General features: G+C 39.0%; 1 protein-coding gene across 1 annotated transcript in view; it reads left to right on the plus strand.

Annotated features, from left to right (window-relative positions):
- SCUBE1 (signal peptide, CUB domain and EGF like domain containing 1) overlaps positions 1 to 25,538 on the plus strand; it is a 183,642-nt gene that overhangs the window by 26,934 nt on the left and 131,170 nt on the right. Inside the window, 2 exon segments of the mRNA XM_088525634.1 lie at positions 770 to 898; positions 15,724 to 15,858. Of these exon segments, the coding sequence (XP_088381760.1) occupies positions 770 to 898; positions 15,724 to 15,858 (264 nt within the window).

Genomic DNA, 25,538 nt, shown 5'->3' on the forward strand with positions numbered 1-25,538 from the left:
CAGAGTTGTCTGCAGTTGAAGCAGAATGTCTATCTTGTGATTCGTTGGAGACTTTCAGATGCATGTCAGTGTGCCAAAAAAAAAAAAAAAAAAAGAATGTAATTCTGGTGTATATTCTAAGAAATAATCTTTGAAGATTTTTTGTTATTACTGTACATGAGGTGATCCAGCAACTGATAATAGGGCTTCTTTAGAGGAGGACAAAACTGCACCATCATGTTATCAACAGTGTATTCAGAGAGTTCAGTTGACTGACAGTTAATTCAAAGATGGTGTTCTTCAAGATCCATTGCACAGAAAATAACCTTACATACTCTCAACAATATATTAGATCTTCCTTCATCTGAGAAGACACTTCTGGTGTGGTTAAAGGCATACTTATATTTTATGTTTAAGCTACACATTTCAGATAGTTGCTTGTTACTCCAAAGTCAAAATAGTTTAATTTGCTGCTTGATTGTTTTAAAGAAAACAATTAAAACCACAATTCAAGTATATAAAAAACTCAACTTATCATTGTTTAGTACAATGACACTATCTTGTGAAGAAGTGTTCAGTACATATACACAATGTTGCAGGTCAGTTGTATCTGACCCTGGTATGTTCAGTGAGTAATTCAAAGAACCTTCTGTTGGATTAAACGTGCAATATGAGTATGCAAAATGGTAAGGAACGTGCATATATTCAAAAGTTGGACTTAGTTGGATAAGTTTCCTGTATTCTTTAGGTTTTGTTTTTACAAAATATTTTTACTTCTCCTTTGTTTTAGATATTGATGAGTGTGAAAATGACTTCTACAATGGAGGTTGCGTCCACGAGTGCATCAACATCCCAGGCAATTACAGGTGTACGTGCTATGATGGGTTCATGTTAGCCCACGATGGCCACAACTGTCTTGGTGAGTAGTGAGTGCCAACAAGGGTTACTTTCATGGATGTGGTAATAAAGCCTGGTATTTTTGCAGCATTTTCAGACATTTACATGTTTTAGTAAAAACATGTTCCAGACTCCACTGGATAAGTTGAAATGTGTCCCTTCAGTGTAGTTTATATAACACCCTTAAAATTGGCAGTATTCATCCTAAGCATACTCAAATCAGTTTGCCAATCTCTAATGCATCTAAAAACAAACAAAAACCCCCAGAACGCTATGCTGGATATTTGGGTGCTTTTTTCCTTAAGAAAAATAATTGGTCCCACACACTTAAATGTGCTTTCTCTGTTTCTTCCAATTATAAGTCTAGTCATAATTTTAAAACTCCTCTTTCCCTTTTTTAACTTTAGGGTGACACAGTACCAGGATGGTCTGTATGAGCATACGTTACTGAATGCTAAAAGTACAGATGTGACGAAGGAATGCTTAAGCAATGCAATAGGGCAAAAAAGCAGATATCAGCAACAGCTGTTTATAAAGGAGATAGACACAGTCCACTAATTGTACAAAAACAGGTTCTGAGTAGGATCTTAATTACTTCAGCAGTCTGAGGTCACTGGCTCTGGGGTTCTGGTTCCTGCCCATGCCTCTGCTTTACATGGGTTTGGTTTATCTTACAAACTGAAGAAGTGTTTATTTTGTGTTAAATTTCTTCACACAAATTGCTTGGAAATTAGCTTTATCGCTCCATACATTCTCCTTCCTATACCTGCTTATTTGGTAATCATTTTGGTAATCATTTAATCATTTTCATCCTAGTTGTTAGGTTGTCTACTTTCTAGCCTGTTTATGCCTGGGCAGTGTAATACACTTTACAAGGAGCTATCTTTCTCCAAATTCCCAATGTAAATACAATGACCACTGCTTGATACAATCACAAATTCATTTCAGGGTGATGTGTACAAAATGGTAATGAAAGGGGTATGTTGTCTGTGTCGCTTGGCACCTTTTCTATAGTAAAAGCTAAGATTCTTTGCAGTGAAAATCAAGAAATTGGGTAGTGAACCAGAAATAATAATGTCCAGTAACATCAGTCTACACTCACTGAAGCTATGGAACAACTAGATTTTCTGAGCAAGGTTTCAATTGGCCTTTCAGTAGATGTATTTCCTACTTGGTTCATTTTCAAAGTGAGTAATATTTGTACAGATGGTTTATACATCCTGACCATTGACAGCTTTTTGACTCAAAATTCCAAATTTCATTTATCATAGAACAGACTGAACAGATTTATTTGCCTCAACCTGAGCTGGTGAAAAGATTAAATGTTCAAGAAACATTTCTTTTACAAACAGCAGCCAAACATTCATATAAAAATTAAGAAAAACTATATTTACACTAATGTTTATACATATCACTTAATAAAAGAGGGCCCTAGCATAATCAAAAAGTAAAACAATTCTAATAAATATGCATGTACATTGTATCAAACAGGTTGCTATTTTCAACTTTGTTTCCAAAAGATACCCTTAATAGTAGGGAAAAATAGGTGAGCAAATATAAGCAACAAAAGGAGTGACCTGATAAAGGATGAAAACTTTAGGAGGCCTGCAAAATTTTATCGAACCTCTTCTGCTGTCTGTATTGCACTCTGATCATGTTTCTCCATGCAGACTGAATATATTCAGCCAAATGTCTCATATTTTTATTCACTGATTTCTATTCAACCACTTGGTTTTGGAAAATGAAAAACCTCCAATAATATAAGCTGTTGTGCTGAGGGGTGTGGCTCCAAGCCTTGATCCAAGGCTTACCAAGAGATCCGCAGATTTGTCAGATTCAGTGTCTGTCTATATTCACATTCCCCTCTGAGCTGATGTTCGGCATTCCCCACAATATTAGGAACTATCTTCTTTTCAGAGGTTCAAGGAACTGAAGGTGAGTGGGAATGACAGCAAAGGGCATCCTTTATCATAGGAGGTAACTTTAGGATACTAAAAGAGATCATCACTGCCTTACCAATTTTGAGACCATGGGCTAAAGAAGGATCTGCTTCTCAAATTGCAGAAGGAACATTTGCAACTTATTTTTGGTATGAGCCTGTAAAATAACTGCTTTTGCATAGAGGAAGTTAAAGTGGAATCAAGGCACATCCCTCCTTCTCACTTTTCTAAAATGTTAGCATGTTTACTGATGACAAAAGTACCTGGCTGTAGGGTCTGAAATTGAAGTTTTTATTCCCAGTAGTGGCCATGCAGGTCCTGCTGTGTCTGGCCATTGTGCATTAACTCAGATTTGATGAGTATTCTCATATTAAAACTGTATACGCATGAAATAGGGTTGCAGTGGATCTTATGTGGACTAATTTCATTTCCATAGAATTTGTAGATGAGCTTATACCCCTAATAGGTTGATTTTGAAAACTGTGCCTGAACCCCTGTTTCTTTCAACACCATGAAAATGCATGAGCTTGGATGGAAGTGGATATGTAAGGTGAGACCCAAGCTTAGATTACCCTTTTCCTGTGTTCTCCCCATCTTTTGGCCTTGCAGGTGTTGCTGTTGGGATCCGTTTTGACACTACAGGGAGAGCTGCACAGCCAAGGACTCTTAGGGGACACAATTCAACTGCCTCAGCTTAGGCATTTCATGCCAGTTAAGACACCATAAGGCCTCTGAGATGTTCCTGTAGAGCAGGCAGATGTGACATGGGATGAACAGGAGTGATCCACTCCAGATCTGAGGGCCAGACTGGATTATTTAAGGAATCTGAAATAGCACCAGACTCCTGTGTTTGAACAACTGAATCAGTCTCTCTGTGATCTCTGCTGCATTTTATCACACACACATTGCTAGAAATCTTTGCCTAGTGATTTGAGATAGAAGGGCCTGGGGATGATGACTTCATAATAGTTCATCTATAATCTAGGAACCTCTAGTTGTAATGGGAAAGACAACTACATCAGAGTTTCTGCATGTCTTGCTTGACAGAAGTCTGCGCAAAATCTTAAACTATCTCTTGTCAGGGGTTGCATTCCTTTTTAAACCTTCACTGGATGTCTTTATAGTAACGTCAATGTAGAAAGATGGTTCCAATGTTCTTTATAAATAACAAACTTTGAGTATTCACAGCTAACTAGACAGATGAGGTTGATGGGTTAAGTGTTTTTCCTGTGTCCCTGTTTCAACATTTCTCACTTTCTAATCAAGTGAAACTTCTTATTTATTTATTTGTTGGGAAGAGGTGTTTGGTTAAGATTTCATGGCTAGAATTTTTACTGGAAGGTGTCCAAAACTGTCCTCAGGGGAACTCAACTCACTCTCTATTTGACATTTTTATTGAAGAATTTCTCGAACATAACATGAAATGACACCACGGGGAATTGAAGTTCTGATGAGATCCTTGTCTGGCTAAAAATAATTTATTTTAGTACTGCGATCACTTGGAATAGCAGTGGTGCTTTCTTAAAGTTGCTCTAAATTCTGTACAGTGGATGCAAGACTAATATTTGATTTCATGCAATAAGTTTTCTTTATCCTTCATTTGAAAATGAAATATGTTTTCCTCTCTCCTATATGAAATACCAGTCTGGGCTTTCTTATAAGCAATTAGCTCACTGGTCCAGATGCTCCTTCCTATTTGATCTCTTTTTTTTCCTCCTTGAACTTATTGATAAATTGTTTTTTTCCTTCATGTCTTTAACATGTCGAAACATGCTGTCAATCTTCATTCACTCTTTCCATTAAAAGAGATCATGGATAACTCATCATCCTTCCCATCATTCCTGAACACTTTACTGATCTTGTTCTGAGTAAATCAGATTCTTTCTCAGCTATCCAGTAAGACCTGGGGATCTGTACTATGGAGTATCCATGTGTAGGGCTAAATAACCTTTAATTCAGAGAGAGTTGCATTAATTTTCCTTTCTTCTAAAGAACTCTCCTATGGAGTACCATTATCTTACCTTTTTTCCTGCTGTGTTGGTCTGAAGTATCACCAAAGAAGAGAAAAATCCTTATAATGGATTACTAAACCTTAGGACTTACCCAGGAAAAGCTTCCTAGATACCTTGTTGAAAGCAGTTCTCACTACATTCCCGACTAAGTCTTTCAAAGTTATTCAGCATCAGAACATAGAAAGTAGAGGAGAATGCCACATATATGGATGAGAAGGTGAGAGCCTTGTTTCACAAGAGTTCCTTGCCAAAGGACAGACATATCAATGGATACTCTTGACTGTTTCAAGCCTTCTGGGATTCACCCACCTGTGATCAGAAAGTGAAAAAATGGGAAAAGAAAGCACTGTTCCAGAAAAATATACAGAAACAAAAGGTGACTGCCATTAGTTATTACTAGAGAAAAATCTCCAATTTCTGCTCTCTTCCTGGAAAGCATAGTTTAGTATACACATAGTTAGTGAATTCTTCCTGAAAACTGATATTGCTCTTTGATTTCTGCATATCAAACCAATCTATATGTGAAAAATATTTCATACCAAAGAACAGAATTGCATGCAGCAGCAATTTCCTTTTGCATATCTGTTCATCTATGAATAGTTACAATTTTCCAGCCTAAAACCTGAGCATTAGCTGCTTTATTTATTTGTTCTCAAATAATATTTTGCATTTTTTGACTGATTGAGTTACATGGAAGCCTGGGTGCTCCCAGATGCACAATGTCAAGAAGTGGTACATAACTGATTTAAGATTACAAAATCACTGGTATGATTACAGAGAGCAGTGCCTTCCTTTTCATTTAGCTTTATTTTTCTTCCCCTCTGGACAGCTGTGTGCAATGTGTTGCTTGCTTGAACTCCAGATGAATGCTTCTATTAGTCATGTTTATTTTTCTTTTTGTTTCCCAACAGTTCAAATAGTTTTTTTTTTTAATATGAACATTTTAAATATAAAACTGAAGAGCTTTTCGAAAGCTTTTTTTTTAGTTTCTTAAAAATAAATATTTTAAAAAGAAACTAAGAAATGGGCCGTTTACTTGGCTGTCTTCCAGTTTTCCACGCTCTTTTATCCTTATTCCAGGAGATTGATAGGTGAGACAAGCATTTAGTATCATCCTCCTTTAACATATTAGCAATGTCTTTAATAGTAAATTCCCATTTTTATGTCTGCTAATCTTAAACTCCTTGGCAGACAGAGGAGGGTTAAATAAACCCACTAGCCTTTTCATAACTCTTCCTTTTTATTAAAACACATTTACACTTATGATATTTTTTAAGAGAAATCAAAATCTTGAAGTATACACATACACCATACATGGTGGTTTTCCATGAGCAAGACTTCAGGAGTTTGCATCTATTTGCTGACTGAGGAGCAGGAGGTCAAACTCCCAAATCGGGGCTCTGTGGCTGGGATAGAGGAGAAATCTAAATGTGAGGGGCCCAGTGACAGGACAGGAATGGGCTCCTATCTGATCCAGTATAGCTACAGACAGGATAAAAAGGGTGGAAATGCAATAAATAACATAATAATAAATAACAATAAATAGTGATCCATTCATTGGATGTGTGTTGTATATCTGTGTTCTATACGTCTACAAAAGGTGAATGGCAGTAAGTTGGGATCACTTAAGCGTAATAAGAACACTGCGATTGCGGATTCTTGGAGATGGATCCCACCAAACCTCCTCCTGACAGGCTACAGAGGATGCCTTAACAAACATACACACTGCAAATTGCACAAGTAACTGAATTTTAGTGACAAATGCATTCTTCCAGGGTGGGAAAACTTGAGCACATTTCTGAAATTGTTTGTTTCTCAAGCCCAACCCTAAATGAAGAAAATTGCTTTCCAATATGTTTATTAAGGCATTTTATCTGTCTTGCTTGATCTATACACCAGGTGAATGATATCAGCAGTGATACATCACAGCCTAAACTATCGAGTACCTGTGGTAGAGAGACATGCATTGGCTTTTATAATGTGTACTGCTCTCCTGCAATGCCTTCCACTACCTGATGCCTAAGTGCTGAGCAAATACAATGTCTGGTAACTGGAAATTTTCAGGCTCTAAGATGTGACTGGGTCCACTGCAGATGTATAAGGCTCATTAGCAGCATGTTTGCATACAAAGTTGAATAGTGCCAAACTACCAAGAAGTCAAGGCCTATGTTTTTAGAAGTGATTCGTAATTTGAGCACTTCTTAATGTTTGGGTGTCCCAGGGTGTGATTCAGTTGACAGTGTAAATATCCGCATCTGAGCCTGTGCTTCCCTTGAAAACGCTAGAGAGAAATAGTATTTTAGCCAATAGTATTTAGCCAATATTCAGCCTTCTCTGAAGCTAGGATCCAAACACACTGCATGTATAAAATCCTGCTTTTAGTATTTCCATATCTGAAAGTTTGTCCCTTGAAGGACTCTGATATTTGGTCACCTGACATTAATCTTTTGTGTTCAAATGAGATATAACTTTCTTTACGTGTTAATTTACCATATGTTTGCTTTTTTTAAAGCCAATGTGCTCTGAGAAGTACCTAAACAAGAGACAATATAAATCAGCTTAGTTGCAAGGCTTTTTGTTAGGTATGGGGAAATAATCAAAAGTGCGAAATAAATCTTGATCGCTGTCAGCTGTGAAGTTAGATTCTCAGACTGTCATAATAAATTAAGAAACCAGGAGCTATGTGACAGGAGCATCAATCTCAGTCTCTTGTTTTTGAAGTCATCTTGTTGTTTGGTTCTTTTTTTTCCTTTCTTTTTTTTTTTTTTCTTTTTAATACTTACTCCCTGGCCCTGGAGGAGGTGATCAATCACACGAAGGACCTCTTTATGTGGAACATAGAGAAGTAAAGAAAAATCAGCTTAGAGTGCTAATATGTGTAAGTTAAGCAATATTAAAGTGCATATGGATGCTCTTCCATGGGCTAACATGGCTTTAGACGGCTGTGGCTCAGTTTAGCAAACCAAGTTAGAGTTTTGTTCTGCATTATGCATCCTTGCTGCTTTAGCTTGTTTATATTAGTTTCCCATGATTAGTTAATTTATCTGCTTTTGCTGATCATCTCAACTGATGTGGCCTATATTGATATACAGATTAGAAATAGAAAGGCTAGAAAACATATTAAAATTAATAAGTATTTTGGGAGCCACATTGTGTTCAGCTCTTACTTAAAACAATATGAAGCTTGCAGTCACCTGGAAGGTCCAGGGTTTCAGCCTGTTGCCTTTGTGTTGGCTCGTCTGATCTGCATGGCATGCAAGCCTTGCCTCATGGAAAGGTGTTTCTGTCAATCCAAGAAGTAATGTGGATCCAAATAAAACACTGAATTGGTGGGTTAGATATCAGATAAAAGTGGAGAATAGTGAAGTCCTTGGTGTATGACTTCAAGTACAGTCACTATACTGTATTTGGGATGCAGGCAGGTCTTGGCAGTACTTTACTAATTAGATTTTACTGATTTTTATAGCCAGAAATTTCATTAGATATATATTTATAGCTCTTATTTAAGAAGTACCCTTGTATAACTTAAGTATAATAACTTTGTTGACTGGCTTTCATTAGACTTCCTTGTAACAATGTGATTTATATAGTTGAGAAATAGCCATCAAAAAGCATAGCTGCTACATAATTGTAGTACAAATATACTGTAATTGCTTGTTGTATTAGAAAATGAAGCAGAGCTCTTTTCTGGTATAGGAGAGCAGTACAGGAAAGGTCGGCAGTGAATTTGTTGCCTACTTGTAGAAGAAGAGTGGACAAGACAAGAAGTTTATCTGTTTGTTAAATAGATTGCAGAATCTCGGCATTCTCGGCAGTAGTATCCTGCTTTTGCTGTTTAATGCTTTCCACAGATTTGTGTATCCTGAAGTTATCCTGTTTACTTCAGTGTACAATGTAAAAACTTAAAATCTGGCTCAGATTGCAAGACCAGCATCCAGGATTGTTATTACTTCTTCCAGTAGCTTCTGCTCACTTCAACCTAGATCCTTCTCAAGTATTTGAAATCATTCCCCATGAACCTTTCTGTAACTTAAATTATATCAGATGGCAATATGTCATTCTGCATAAAATATGGGCAGGAAGAATCACAGAAAGTTGGTAGGATCTTTTAATATAGCTTTGCAAGGACTGTAGGTATCATATATATCATAATAACACATGATAAAAATGTAATTAAAAAGTCACCAGACATTCTGTGCAAGCAAGATTGTTTTAGAGAATTTGTAGGATTTAAGGGTAAAGCAGAATTGATCAGTTAGTCCACTTCATTAAATGAGTAAAACTGGAGCAAACTTATGATACTCTATCATAGAAGTGAGAAACAAGGCAAAGCTGTTCCACTGCATTGTAATAAATGAAAATATTAACTGAAGAGAAAGTTCTAACGATAGTATTGGCTTATAGAACAGTCCCTTCAGCAGCATGGTTATACCTTACTTAAAACAGAATTAAGGTAGAACTGAAGAGTTGAAAAGCATGGAAAGATGTCTTTGGTCACACTATCTAGATGGCAGTTGTAGGCACCCATCAGCAAGTTTTGAACTTCCAGAGTTCTGGAAGACCCTAACCTGGCAGGTCCAGGTCATATGTTAGTGAGGCTCTAAGAAGAGCTATACAGAGAGGACAAGATTTATGTTCTGCAACACCTAGAAATTTGACTTTATTCTGAAAAAAAAAAAAGAAAGAAAGAAAAATGTAGGATTATGTAGGTCTTCATGGAAAAAAAATGGGATTGTTTTTTATTGTAGAACAAACTATACAGATTTTCATGCTGATTTTTTTTTCTTGTAATAGCTATAGTATCAGACAACATACTAAAAGGAGAAAAGGCATAGCTGATTTTTTGCAATTTAAAGTGAAATCTGCTTGAATGGGAAAGAATTTTTCTAGAAGACTGGTTCCCCTGCAAAACTCCTGCAGTGTACTATAAATGTGCAAGCAAGCCTGGAAGTGAAGTGATCAATTTTGGGGTATCTGAGTCAGCAAAAAATGCCGAAATTAGTTTTTCAAGTTATGCTATCCTAATGTAGCTGTATCAACAACATGGGTTGGAATGACAGCAGTGTAGGCTGAAAAGTTTTCCATTGCTGTTTACTCATACTGATATCCTGAAATACCAGAGTCATATTTTAGATTCCTATTAGCCAATCAGAAGTAGCAATATTTCAATTTTACCTTCTGAAGAATAGTTATTGTAAAGCATTATGATGAACATATGCATTGGTGTATTTAGCCTTAACTGAGGAGCTTCACTCATTTTCTTTGGAATTGTTGAGAATTATTTAATTCTTACAGTTTATTTTGAAGATATAACTAAGAAACTGCTTCTGAAATTTGTCAGGGAAGCAACAAAAGAAATCTCAATATGACAAAAAGAAGCATAGGTTCTGTATCCCACTAGTGATTTATAGTAACAGGCATGGAGCTGTGTTTACAGGACATGGAGCCAGCCTTTTGCCATGCTTCTCACAAATTATTTAAGGCTTCACTATATAAGATCTGTCCTGGTTTCAAATCCTGAAAATTTTTAAGCATTATTCCATTTTTCATGGCCCCCTCAACATGTGGTACGTCAACATGTCACTGCTTGTTTGGCCATTCCAACAGGAATGCCTGCCTGCAGCAGCCAATCTGATACCCCAGGCTTCACTCCTACATGCTGGAATTACTCTCAGAGCTTCCACACTTATCTGGAAATCATTTCTTCCAAAATACCCACTTCAATGCAGCACCATGGTACTCAGAAGGAATGGAATAGAGAAGCGGGAGGAATAGGTACCTAATTGCGTCACTGTAATTAGGTTAATTTCTGGAACTGGGTGCTGCTTCTGTCTAAAAGTGATATACTTTTTGGTTTCGATGCAATAAGTCTTTCAAATTATCTCTGTAACACATTGTGTAATTGTCTCATTTGTGTAGTGCTGTGCTTGCTAGCTTGGATGAGGAAGACAGAGGGTTGAAGGGGATCTGTAAGATCAAGAAAGACACAGAAAAGGAAGGTAGTGAATATTTACTGTTTCTCAAAATAACAAGATTAAGAGGCATTCAGCAGGACTATAAAGCAGCATGTTTGAAATAAACAAAAGTATGATTTTTCATTTAACTCATAATAAATTGCAGAGCTAGTTGCCCCATCATGTTGAGCTCAGGAGAGATTAGACAAATTCATATAGGAAAAATCCATGGATGGCAATGGCTGGGCCTGCTGGTTTAGGAAGGTAACAAGGCAAATGATTGCTGGCAGCTGGGAGAGTGTGCCAGGAATGGTTCTGCCCATTTCTGTGATCTTTTCCAGATTTTCCTGCTACAAGACAGTGTCAGAGTTAGGATGCTGCGTTTTTTTGCTACAAGTGTTTTTTTGCTACAAGAATAACTATGACTGTGGTAAATATTGTTTTTCCCATGAGTTGTTCAGCCCAGCTTTCCTTTTAGAGATATTTAGAATATAATGTTTTTAAACTTCCAAATTTAGACATTTTGATATTCCTAATGCTAATCATTTCTCTTACAAATAGATGCTCAGTGATGCTTTGTTGCTTAAGCTGGAGGAAAGTGTGGAGTATGATTACCATCTATCTCACAGTCCATCTCTCTGTCCCAATGTTCTGCACTGGTAAATAGGCAGTTTAGTTTCCAAGAAGTTTCTAGGAATGGCTTGGAGTAAAACCTTCAGGATCAGCTGCCTGGTTCTTGAATCTAAGGCCTACTTTCAGGAGTTAACAAGGATCCCAAGTATTGGAGTTAATGAGTAGGGCTCTGGCTCCCAAATGCTTTGGAGATTTGGGAAATGAGACTCGGATTTCTGAGGGGTTTGAGTGCTTATGAAAATGTTGATACACAAGAAAAATGTGAAGGGACAGAAGAGAAGATTGTGAAGGAGGAAGTGAACAGTGGGCATAGTATTCGTGACATTGACTCTGGATAATCTGTCTCCACTTTTGTCCCTTCCTGCTTGTGGTTTTGGTTTCAGATATCCATAGCAGAACTGATCAGTGGCCTTCTGCCTAGATGGTATCCAAACAGGTGGGTCTGTCAGAATCACTTCTTTAAGCAAAAAGCTGAGGGAAGCTCTGAGCTAGATCAAGGTGAAATACCAGTGGAGCTAGTTTGAAAAATTCATCAGATAAATTAAATGAGATACCAGAAGCATTTGTTTATTTAATAAGTGAAACACTCATCTTCATCAGCTGTAATTTTTCCTGCCCTTTGATATTGTTCCACACTACCGCTCTGTAGTGGATCTCATCTTACCAAGATACCAAGCACAAGTTGGATTATGCAAAGGGGCTGAGGTCCAGAAAGCAAGAGGTCTAATGCAAATTCTGGTATGCATTAATTTGCATGGTGCTTCTGCTACATAGGAGTGGGGATACATATTCATACTACATACAAATGTATCTGTTATCTCTTCCTCTTTTGAATGTTTTCTTCCTTCCCAGCCTCTCCTTGATCTTGCTCTTCCCTTGTTCTTTTTGAACCTTGATGATAACTGGTCAATATACATCTCAGGCCCTAGCTTCTCTGGAAACAGAGGCTTCTCCCTCTGACTTTAAAATCTCTGTAAATATATAAAGTCATTGTGCTGAGTGTTGCTTTAACTGTGTATCTGTGATGGTTAGGAGTAGCTGAGAGCTGCAGTGAGTTATTCCTATGCACCTCCATCCAGGATTGCAGAGACTATCACAGAACAGTTCTCTCTGATAAGGAGAATGACTTAAGGACATATTCCCACTTTCTCATAGCTTTGCTGTCATTTGCTTTGCTATTTGAGGATGAGCTTTTGAACAGCCATTTGGAGTGGCCAAGGCCTTTTTCGATCTTTCTGCTGATAGAATCATGTAGGTCTATTCTTGGGATTTTGAGGCTCTGCTGTCCCATATGCAGTGGATAGAGAATTCTAAGGATCAGCGAGAGGTCAACCTGCCTCCAGACCAGTTTTGACAGACAAGGAGCCTAGGAAACATATTTGAGAGTTCATATAGTTTTAAAGGAAGCAAGGGAACTTCACCCACTGCTGTGGGGTTGCAGCCCCCAGAAGAAAATCCTGTTCTGGCATAAAGTGACCAGTGATAAGTAATTTGGTGCAAAAGATCGAGCAAAAGATGTACATGCTCTAAAAAGAAAAACAAATGTTTATTAAAAGTAGCAAATAAAGTGAGTTTTGTATTCATGCTTAATAGGCTTAAAAACCTTAAAAATGGGTTTCATTAGAGTTTTATTCAAAAAACCCTAACCTAGGGTTTTATGTCATCAGAAGTGACTTTTCTGTATCTAGAGTTAGGCCCTGGGGCAGTTCTCTAGCAGGTGTAAACTGTCACAGAGTGCTGGCAAGTAAAGCTGCTGAGGATCCACCCTGGGTTTTCCAAAAGAGCCAAGGGCCCAGTCTGACATGCAAAACCTTCAAAACTGGAGCCAGAAGAGCGTTATTGAAAAACTGGCTACTTATTTTGCTGTTTATGTGGGAATTAATCTCTAGAAAATGTAGTCCCAAAATGCAATCTCGCATACACTGTATTACCGGTGTTTACATGTTCAGCTGGGTAACTTGAGCTGCATTGAACTAGAATTTCACAAACAATGAAAGAAAGAGGGAGGAAAAAAGCACCCTTTGACAGCTATTTCCCTTGTGAACTTTGAAGAAATTCAGATAGATGAAGCAATTCTGCTGGATCTACCCAAGCTTGTGTTCGCTGAGGTTCCCTGGAGTTCTCTACTAACTTCAGAAGACTTTTTAGCTCACTCCCTAAACAGAATAGTAGTAGGCTGGTCATAAAGTGATTTAATTGGGAAAAATAAGTGAATTTAATTTTTTTCAGGCAGTCAGGATGAATAGATTGTTTGGCATGATGGATAAGTAATACTACCCTTGAAGACCGCAGTAATGCATTGTACTCCAAAGAGCCCAGCCCTAGTGTAGGCTTGAGACCTAAGAAGAGAACATGTACCACCAGGACAAGGTTTATTGGGTTTATTGGAAGATTATGTGTATGATGGAGATGCAGATAGCTGTCTTGGATCCCAGCTGCTCCCTTTCTTCAACGCCTTCTCTTCATAAATACATATTAAAACTTTTCAAGGCAAGTAATTGAAAACAATTGGAAGAAACTCCTCATAGAAAACCTTTTAAAAATGCTTGAGTGAATGGGAATAACTTTTGTTTTAGCATATGGATTTGGGCATTAGTGTTAAATTTGAGCTATCTCATTACAGAAATAGTAAATCACCAGCATCTACTATCAAAAGAAAAAACAAAATGTTTATAAATCATTGCATTTGTTTCAGATTATTCATCAGAGCTGGAAGGCAATCGTTCAAGATGCTTTTTGCTACTATAAACAGATTGATTGGAAGGCCATATACTTTTTAGAAAAACTTGGGGTGTGGTATGTGTGTCAGCTGAGACTTCAGTAAGTGTTCTGCTACTCTCCCGGAGAGCAGAATCCAGATCCTGGTGTGTTGTTTTAAAGGAACAAGTTTGAGTTGCCACTAAAGTTCCTGGGGCAGCAAGGCCTTATGACTCGCAGTTGAAGGCTCCTACAAAGTTGACTTATTCATCTTTCCTTCCTACACTGCAGAAGGGAAGGACAGTGGGTGCTTTCCTTTCCTTACGTCCTCCATTCCAGATAGGAGGAGACCGCCTGGCTTTTCTGGATAATTATCCTGGCGCTCTTCCCTGTGTGTGACAAGAGCTATGACTTCAGTCACCTACACAAGCAGCACAGACAGTGACAGCAGCCTTGAGCAGGCAAGCGGCCAGAACCACCAGGCATTCCTGCGTTAGTTACCAGCTGAATTTCTCCTGACCTTCAGAGCTCCTGTACTGCCCTGGAAGAGCGTAGGCCCAAGAAGCTTGATTTTGCCTTAGTGCACCATGGCCAGTCTTGGAGGAATTCATCCTAAGGGAGCTGTGTCAGCTCTTCTCTAGTTTGAATGTTGCAAGTCATTTGGCTCTGTGGTGCTTCCTCCCCTCCACCCCGGAAAATGAAAGCAAAACACATGCCAGCTTGTTGGCTGACATATAGGTGCACTCAGCGAAAGAGCTGACTCCTTGAAGGGGCTCCATAAAGCAGCAAAATATGTATTTCTCAGGTGGCAAGGCAAAGAGGAAGTGGAGAAGGGGGAGAGTTTTTATGAACAAAGCAGAGAGCTGCAAGGTTGAATGTGGGTCAGATATCTTTTAGTGGCAGTGCTCTCACAGTGCTGAAACATGTGTCTCTTTTAAACATCACAGCATAAAATTTTTAATGCCAAAGAGATGTGAAGGGGGTGGGCAGGGACCCTCAAAACAGCCAGTAGCTAATGCTGCCTTTGTGGTTTTATATATTTGCCTATTAAAATGACAATACAGACATGGAACATTTAGATTTAAGAAGCCTTCCTTTCATTAAACAACATTAAACAAACTGACAAAGTAGGGGGTTATGACTCCAGTAATTGAAACATGCTGTTCTGTTCAAGACCAGAACTCTATAAAGACTCTTTTCACCCAGTAATGCCCTTTGTGTTTGCCTGCTACCCCTGCTAGAAATTACTGTAGGCCTGAAGTATGTCTTTCCAAGCAGAGTGGGAATGACAGAGCGCAACAGCACGCTTGGCAGATGGGGTCACAGCCCTCTTAGGACGTTAACATTCATTGCGCATTGGAAATCAATTTGCAGCTCAGAGCGCATGGAGCCTGAGCTGCGTTCTCCTCCCCACTGGTCTTTTAATGTTAACTTTAAACCAAGGATGCAGGAAAAAAAGAATTAGATGGATTAATTTGGATTAACTCTAATGGGGTCTGGGTAGTGCTCATTAGCTTAATTTACAGTGTGCCTTTTGGTGGATTCCCTGCTCAGTTAGATATATGTTCTGAAGCTGTGTATTACTTTGTACTATTTTCTTCTCTCTCGTAGATGTTGATGAGTGTCAAGATAACAACGGAGGATGCCAGCAGATCTGTGTAAATACAATGGGCAGCTATGAATGCCAGTGCAAAGAGGGCTTTTTCCTGAGTGATAACCAGCATACCTGCATACATCGCTCTATTGGTGAGTTTTCAGCGTGTGATGTGTGCTTTTGAGAAAAACTCTGTTTAGTAAGAAATGCAGAAACTGTTCTTTGTTTCCTTTATCCCCCAGAGCTCTGAAAACTATAGTATTTGTAGGATGGAACTGATTGATTTCTTTGCTAGGCAAATGTGTAGTACAGGAATAAATAAGAAAAAGGTTAGTATGACATAAAAATGCAGAGTTGCAACAGCAAGCCTGGGGGCAGGCAGAGAAGAGATTTTCAAACAAACAGCAGTTTTGTGCTTCCAGACTTTCCAAAACACAAAAACATCTCTTGTGTATTGACTGCTTAAAAGGTCTCTTGTCTTCCACCTGTGAGAGCCTGCTATCAAAGCGTAAATCAAAATGAGAAGCTTTCTTCAGGAAGTTATGTAGATTATCTTCTTTTGCCGTTGCTTCACTGCAGACTGATGTTGGCTGATATTATATTAGCATTTTTCTTTCCTTCAGTACCCTGACGAGGGCGAATTAGAAAACTGCTTTTCTGTCACCTGTATAATAATATGGAATCCCTGCAGAACTGTGGTCCTAGTCTACTGCTGATGTTGAGTGGAATAAGCTGCTCTCCTTTTTCTATATATGTCAGGCAGGGAAGACAAGTTTGAGTGGAAAGAGAGAAAAGAAAACATCACAGCTATAAATCTTTGCAATTAAGTGGCCTCTTTATGTGTTCATTCAGACTTTTGGTGACCCTGGCAGCAATGGGAATATATGCTAGCAAATTCATTTACCGGTAGGGAACAGAAAAAGGTAAAGTAGCAAGATGGGTCTGGTGATTAAAACCAGAAGCATGCTGTAAATTTCCACAAGCCACACAATAGTTTGGAATTATTATGAGTCTCTAAAATTAAGCAGAAAATCCTGCCTGAACATAGAGTCACTCAGAATTTAGTCACTCTGTTGACAGGAAAGCAAAACCACCTGAGCTTCCAGAACTGAAAATGTATTTCTGAAATCATGTGCCTATTTACACAGAATTTTAAAGATAATTAGTAATTTTGGTTTTTAGAAATGTGAAACTATAGAATATATTCACAGTTCCACTTTTTAGAATGATTGTTAAACTTTAAGCAGCTTGAGGCTTCTTGGTTTTGACGTGAACATGCAATTAAGCTCCATCAACTCATGTATTTTAACGGTTGTTATCTAATAGGTTTTTAGTCTTTCTTTTCAACATAAATTGTTCAAACTTCTGTCCAGCGTAAAGCAACCCTGACACAAAGATATCCAACGGAATAAGGAATAGTAGCTGGAAGCTTAATAAAAACCACTTGCAGAGCACTGTGATACAATCATTATTTCAATTTGCACGTTATAAAAATTCCCAGCTGTAATAAAAGAGAATTTAGTTATCCAAGATGGAAACTAATGAAATAAATGAAAAATGAGGCTCTAAAGGCAAAATTTCTTTGTAAGGAACAGATTTATTGAGGGAGATGGTGAGTTTTTATGGCAAAGAGGATTCCTACATTGCAGGAAGGAGAGCGGGGGGAGGGATTTGAAGGCTGACTGCTGCATGCAAATAATAAAGATGTATGGGATGAATGTATTTCTGATAACTTGTTTATAAAGAAAATAGCAAATAAGACACAATCATTTAATTAAAGCAACACCATCAAATAATTTAAGGTCTAAAAAAAAAAAAGCCAGGAATCAGTTGCGAAGTGTATTATGAAGAACTGTTTTGCAACTTTTCAAAAATAAAGTGGCAGTTTTCAATATGAGTAACCATTACACTGTTGTGTTGTGATCCTACACGTAAATACATTGGGTGGGTATGCGGGAAGAAGGAAATGAGACAAGTGATCTATTTTAGTTGCCAAAGCTGAGCTGCAAATAGTAAACATGCATGCAGAGGGAGTAAGTGCCTTTTTAAGTATCCCTGTTTACTCACTTTCCTCTGTCTCACTTGTAAGTGCCTCTGTGGAAACTTTTGGATTGCAAAAATACAGCAATGCTTTGATGAAAGCAGTTAGCCAGAATTACGCCTAGGTATAGGCCTGTGCCTATACCTCTATTGGTAAACAAGGGTGGGTAAGCCGAGGCCTAACACACATCCAGCACTGCCATCCAAACACAGAGGCTGAGACCAGGCCGTGTGCTCCAGCAGCTTGTTGGCTCTGAGCGTAGTAAGAGCCATTAATTGCAGTGGGATTACACTTCTATCTCTGAAATATGCATATGTAGTCACCTGATCACCATGGCCTTGACATCATCATCACCAAAAAGTCTCTTCAAGGCCTCAGCTAGTCTAAAATAACCTACCCCAAGGTTTTGCATGCAGTTCTCTACCACCTTTGCTTTCCTGTTTGCAAATGCAAGGTGCTCAGGTTGCATTTGGAGGTAGAGTGAGTCTACAGCAGAAGAGCCAGCAGCAAAAGCAATGCCCCATCCGCAGCCCCAAGGCGCAGCCTCAGCCCTTCGTGAGGCTGCTGCTACTCATGTGCTTTGAGCTCCTCAGCACTTTACACTGATACCCTAATTTCAAGTCTGAAAAATGGCAGTAGATACTCGTGGAAGGCAGGGGTGTAAGCGGAGGAAGGAATATGTCTCTTTTTGCTAACTAGCCAGGCAAGGGAAATGTGTTCCTTGAGAGGAGGCTTCCTCCTTAGGACTGTCAGCTGCTGCCAGCAGCTGTCTGGCTACCAGAGCTGCACTGTGTCAGCCTCGGTGCTTTGGAGGTGGACAGTGTATCACCACTGTCCTGCCCACAGGCTGTGGTTAAAAGCCACCCTGGAGCTCATGATAGGGCCTTTTTACATCGCCCTGGTGTCTCAAATGTCATGTTTGCTTGACATTTAGAAGCCTTCTCATTATTTCCTGTGGACAAAAAGGATTAATGATCTACAGAGAAGCATGAATTTTATACCGACGGGAGGCCAGGCTGACATTAGTGCACACCCTGGTTTCCCCACATCTGCTTTCTTTTATTTTCTTCATTATTGGCCAGCTATTTCATTTAACTTTGAGTATCTATTGGGAAGAGGCTATGCCCACTACAACTTACCTCATTTATTTTTGCCTATACTGGTTTGCTAGCAGTAATGACAGCAACAACAGAGAGGCAGAAAGAGGGGGAATATGGTTGGTAAATGATATGGAAAATTTGGCGGTTGTTTATCTTCATACATCTTAATTGCCATAGTAGGTGTGAGTGCTGTGAGTTATACTGAAGACTCATTTGTATTTCCTCATGACTTAAAAGGAATTAAAAACCTGTTACTGTAACATCTCCAGCTCCAGAGGGAGCATGTGTTTAATAAATGTGGAGATTAGTATCACACACTACTACTGTGCCCCAGTCAGGTGAGTAGCTTACTGCATGTCTTCCCTTGCTTTGGAAAGACCAAGAAGTCCGAATTCAGCAAAGCCTCTGACATGACCAGAGGCTTAATGTCCCAGTGATATCAAAGTTGTTAAAAATCTGGATTGGACCAAAAAACAAGACAGAGTTTAGCTATATGCCTGGAACTCTGTGGCTAGGAAGGCATCTGCTGTTTTAAATTCCAACCCTTGAACCTTACATTTTCTCAAAATATAGTGATATTAATGATTTTAGATCTGCTAATAATTAAAAAAAACAGTAATTTATACTACTAGTGCCAAATAAATGAAAAAGGTGGGTGCAGTTAGGAGTGGTAAATTTTAAGTGGAGCGGAGAAGAGGTGCAGAACTACTGGGCTATAGAAGTCTAGAAATTATGATGGTCTGGTCAAACAGCAGAAAAGCTTTTTACATGGTTGTCACCATCATTTTCAAGCCTGTTAAAAAGCCATTTCACAAGGAATTGCTTTTTCACTTCCCCTTATTCCATTAGACGGGCCTTCTTTGCAGAGTTGGGGGTTTCTGCACCCAAAATCAAGTTACCAAATTGCTGTGCTCTGAGCTTCAAAAATTGCGGGTCCCCTTCCACACTGTAAGTGCAACAGTTTTGTCCTTGAGGAAAGAGGAATGTTAAGTCAAATTGCCTTGCATTTTCCATGGGCTGAATGTGTTTATGAAAAGTTGCTGTGCTTCTGCTGATACACAGTAACCTGCTAAACTTGATTATGTGCTTAAAGCCTTGTTAACTGTGCAGTAGCAGCACTGGAGTCCTCTGGTGAGCCAACACCCAACTGCTGAGTTTCTTCTTGTTCTGAGGACTATAAAACTGCCTTTGTTCAGTTTTTTACTTTCCTACTTTCCATGATTTACTTTTATTTTTTCACCTGCTTTTTGAAATCCAGTGGGATTTTATAATGGCAGAATAGTGCTAGAGCTACTAGGAAGGAAAAAAAAAATCATCCCCAGCCAGGGAAGAAGTCTGCAAGCTGGGACTGTGGACTTTATTCCCCTCTCTGGTGCTCGTGCCTTGTGTGACTCTGGACGAGAAGGTTATTGTGACTCAGTGTTTCCTGCAAAGCATTTTAAAGGACAGAGGTGTTTGTTCTATGGAAGCACAACAGCGTATTCATATTTAAATGAATGGGGAAGAATGACTTTGAATAATTAAGTGTTGCCAGCATGGTTTTAAACTTTACAAAGTACAGACTTTCCTGTCTCAACTCTTTCATGAAAACTCTTTCACAATGATGTAACCAGTTAAATTACTCCATTGCTTGAATATACTCTGCCACAGTTACCCTGAGTACAGGCATCCCATTCGCTGGAATAGGATTGTCCTATTTGTCTCTTTAAATTAGAATGCTAATATTGAAGAGAAAAATGAATATATGGTATATTTTATATACTATATATTAGACATATAGTATATATATACAGTGTATACATACAGTGTATATATAGTATATATTAGATATCCAGTGTATAAAACAACCTTTAATGAAATAAAAAATATGCTTTCAGATAGCATGGATTACTGAAGTGTTTATGCTTTACCATGACAAATTTGAAAACCTTTGATTACCTTTCTTAGAATATGGGACACAAGAAGTATTCGGGTAAAAAAAATCAATAAAACCTTTTAAATCCCATTGTGCCCTGTTAGAAGTGTTTGTAAGCTTTAAAAAGTATATATAACCTACAGAAATTGCTACGATTTCATTTCAGGGAAGGGCACCTCAGACTTGCTTTCTCTGTGCAATGTCCTCTGGAAGGGAAGGACTTTGTGACAACAAGGTGATAGTGCCTGATAGAAGTAAAAACTAGACTTTGTTAGGCCTGATCTCCCAGCTGCCAGGTATCAGTGCTTTACGATTAAGACTAGTAGAATCAGTAAAGTTACACAAGTGTAAAATCAATGCAAGTGAAATACAGTTTAATTTCATCTGTGAAGGAAAGCTGCACTTTTGTAACCATAAAGACATTATAAGGTGAAAGGTTAGGACAGAGGTAAAAGTATAGTATCCAAATAAAACCACGAAAACTGATTTTTCAGTAAGGCATCAAAAGCGTCAGTAGTTCTCAGTCATTAAGAACAGCATTTCATGTTTAAGGTGTTCAATGAATATCAGTTTAAATGAATACCAACATAGGCTATCGTGTACTGGAGGCGAAGGCATGTCAGTTGTACCGCCGCTTGAACGGTAGTACAAGTCGATGCAGAACTGGCTAAATAATCTAGTAGGACACAGATGTGTTTCCTTGTTGAGCCAGGAGCAGAAAGAGTGTAAGAGGATGGCACTCATGCTAGAGCCATTTGGTAGGGAGGGGATGAAACTGAAGTGGAAAAAGAAGTGTGCAAGGAATAATGATGCCGTACATACCAAAAAGAAAGTCTCGGAACGGAAGGAGCAGCTGTTGCATACACTCTGCAGCAGCGTGACAGGCAGCCAGCCTGGGGGGGAGCAGGGAGTGTATAAGTCAGATCAGAAATCTCTCCACACCTGTGTGACAGAAAGTGCAGGGAACAGTCTGTCGCTCAGCTCCTGATTGACTAGCAGTGCTGACAAGATGGGAAAGCTATACGCGCGAATGGGAAAACACACTGGTAAGGAATACATTCAAACAAAAAAAAAAGAGAGAAAATATGCAAAGGGGGCTTTCACACTCAATCATTCAATAGCACTGGAAGTGAACCAATATTCTGCTTGTATGTCTGCTCTGGATATAGCAGGATTATACTAAATAAAAGAACTGACGTGTTTGAAAGGCTTCTAGCATCCAGTTGACTGAAACATCAGGTGAGAAAGATCTGGGGAGAATATTAAGCCAGAGTGTTCTGGAAAAAAACTTCCATTCACACATGTACACAACAAATGGAGTCTGTTTAAGTATATGATGTATATAGTGTGTCATGCTGTATGTCTTTAATGCCATTAGGGATATGATGATGAATTCAGGGCCAACTCAGAGTTCCGTGTGAAAGATGCTCGGTGTCTTTCATACCTGTCTGTTGACTGTGCGCCTCTAAATGCATGTCTCCCTCTGTTTCCCCTTCTGCGAGAAATCGGCCACAGACCATATTGTGGACCCTATTCTCCATTTCTGCTATTCATGACAAATCTCAGAGATGTGATCTAGCAAGGAACTCTTTAGAGGCTGATGCCACAATGTATTTTTGACAATAAACCAATAGGAATTCAGGATATAAAGCAAAATGCCTGTTCATATATACTCTACCCTCCTTTATATGGCATGCATACTATGCATTTAATTAATTCCATTAATTATTAAATTCCATGTAATTATTTTTGAGGTTGCCCTGGGCTATTATGATGTAAGTTAGGAGTTAATGGAAATGAGAAGGAATATATTTGTATTTATCTCTCCAAGCTTAAGAATACTTGCATGTTACGCTGAGCTTTACATCTGAAGAATATCTAGGTAGGAAAATTGTTGTTGCTGTAACTGTTTCTTGATGGTATTTTGGGTTTTGTTACTTGAGTGCCAGGCAAGTATGAGACCAGATTGTGCTAGGGCTTGCACAAACTTGGAAAAATTACAGTGTGAGCAGGCAAGGCAAGTGCAGGGCAGAGGACATCACAAAACACGTAGTCACAGTGGATGTTTCATGGCAGAAACATGGTGGTAGTACCATGCTGTATTTTTGAGAGGGAGCTCACAGGAACAAAGCAAAGAGTTTATCAGCTAAACAGAAAGTAAGAGAAAGTAAGAGAAAGAGGCGAGGGGAGCCACCAGATGGGAATGAAGTGAAGAGATTGAAGAACAAAGGAAGGGACAGTAGGCACAAAGTAAAATCTATATGTCTGCTTTATCTCATTCATTCCCTGGCTCAGTAATGCCATTTCTTTTCAGTATGCCCTTTCTCTTCCCAATTTTCTTCCCATTAAGCTAATTCTTTTCCTGCCTAAAACACAGTGTAATTGAGCTACCTGAACCACATTCACAGCCTTGAAAATATGTTATTCTCAGTGGAGTGGGTCATGTGCTGAGATTGCAAAGCTAATCTGCTAATCATGCACAAGCAATCAGGATGCTACCCTTGCAACAGTTCAACTCTTGTGCTTCTCCTGCGAGTTAAGAAATGAAGAAGCACAGGGGTTAAGTATAATGAGGAGAGGAGCATCGTGTAAGGTTAGAATTCTGGGCAAAGTCAAAGCTAATTATTCTCTGAGCTATGATTTTCATTGATGAAAACGTTGATTCTGTGCAGCGAATCTGTCTGATATTTCTGCACAACACATAGTATGACTGAAAAAGATTTCTAAAAGCTCTGCCTGACTTACCAAGACCAGGATGCAGAAAATACGTTTCTTCTATCATCCTTATTCTAACATAAAGATTCACCTTTGAGCAAGGACAAACAGCACTTTAGCCTCTCCTGAGCATGGAGAGCTCCTTTAGTACTCCTCTGTATTTATACCTGATTAAATCATAGCACGTGTAGTATAACCAATGTTGGTGGTGATTTACTAGAGTTGGCAGGTTTTCTCCCTACAGATAACATGGCTGAGTAGAATGTAATACCTGCTCTCTTCAATCCATCTCAAACTGCAAAGTCCCAGACAAGCCAGGGCTAAGAGCCTCTCTACTCAGACACTAATTTTTGTCAGAAATTCACCTGATGAGTGTTGGCATTTCAGTATTTTGTGTAAGGAGAGCTGGTTATTTAAACTGACATTTGTTTGCAGTTAGGCAGTCCAAGTGAGGGAGGTGGTGGTGCGAACGGTTCGTAACACTCTGCATTTCCCCCTAATGGTGCTGTAGTTTCTGCCCGTTTCAGAAACGAACTGCTAATAATTTGCTCATCAAATTCCTAATTAATCAGAAATTGTCTAAGGACTCTACAAAAGCAACCTCAGCAACTCACACTCCCTCCGAAATAGAGACTATTATGCCATGTGCTGGAAGTTATGGATATAAGAGACAGGAAAGTTAAATGATCTACTTAAAGTTACACAGAACTCTGTAGAAATGTGAGGAATTAGAGCTTTCCAGAAAAGCTGTGAAGGATTTGACAGAGCATGTTATTTAACTGATATTATGTTGATTACACTAAGTTTGTTTTGTAAAACTGAGTATCCATTTTCCTTTTTTTTTTTTTTTTTTTTTTTAAATATGTTCCTACTAGGCACAGAATGCAGATATCCTAAGCCCAACTCTTTTGGTCTGTTGTTTAATTCTCCACTTTCATCCATGGTGCACTTTACAGTCAGCGGTTCATGATCAATTGCATGTACATGTTTAAGATCAAAGGGTAGCCCAGGCAGCTGGATGGATAATAGTGCATTTTGCAAATCCTGTCCTGTTGCTGCTTTCCTCCCCCATATGTAGTTCACCTGTTTGCTTGCTGTTTGCTCAGTCTTGTAAATTGAACAATTTCTGATGGTGCCAACCAAAGTCACTCTGTAATAAAATTCAGTGCGTCTGGTGGCTCTCCTCACTGTGCCCTCGTTCTGGGAAGGCAGCCAAATTCATCTTGGGAATGTGGAGGCTCTGAAAAGTGAGGTGTAATACAACTGCCTGGGCAGGTTAGCCAAATGTTGTCAAAATTATTCTTGAAAAAAAAGTGTGGTTTTCCACTAAACCGAATTTTGCTCTTCCTGTAATAATAATTATCTGTTACATTATTGCTCATAGGAACAAACAAGGCTCAGAATTGTGGACTCAGAATGGGAGGCTCATAGGAACAAACAAGGCTCAGAATGGAGGTGCTGCCCTTGGCACTGCAGGAGCTGGGCCCCTCCAGGGGCTGGGCACCTACATTTCATCTCTTGTAACGTGCAGCAACATACTGCGGGTGTCCATGAAGCACCCTGGTCAAGAGGCACGGCTGGAGCCATCATATGAGAACTGAGACAAGCATGAAGCCTGTGGGGGAAAGGAGCACATTCCCGGTAGCATTTCTGAATCACCTGAAATGTTTGGGTCTGGGGAAGCTTTCCAAGAAAAGGGCACAGAAAAAGCAAAGAAAAGTCCTGTGAATTCTGCCAAAGGGCTGCTGAGCTGTCCTGGAAATGAGACTGGCCAGCCTGGCCCTTGGGGCAGCTCTGTGTTTTCCCCCACACTTTTCTGCAGTATGAGTTTCTGCTCCTTGCCTGCCCAAGAAAAAAAAGACATTCAGAACTCCCTCTAGCCTTCCCAGGATGAGCTATAATTTGGTCTAATAGCTTCCCTAATGAACATTTAACCACTTTGCTCTAATTGGGGTCAGAAAAATATATCATTAAGAAAATCCTGTAATTGCCAGTTTTAAACCATGATTTGGTGAGCAATACTTTCCTGGCCTAATGTATGTCCGTGGCTTGAATCCTGAA

This window comes from Tinamus guttatus, unplaced genomic scaffold, assembly GCF_059628265.1.
Source record: "Tinamus guttatus ecotype Peru unplaced genomic scaffold, ASM5962826v1 Tinamus_guttatus_pri_ptg000229l, whole genome shotgun sequence".
Lineage (NCBI taxonomy): Eukaryota > Metazoa > Chordata > Aves > Tinamiformes > Tinamidae > Tinamus > Tinamus guttatus.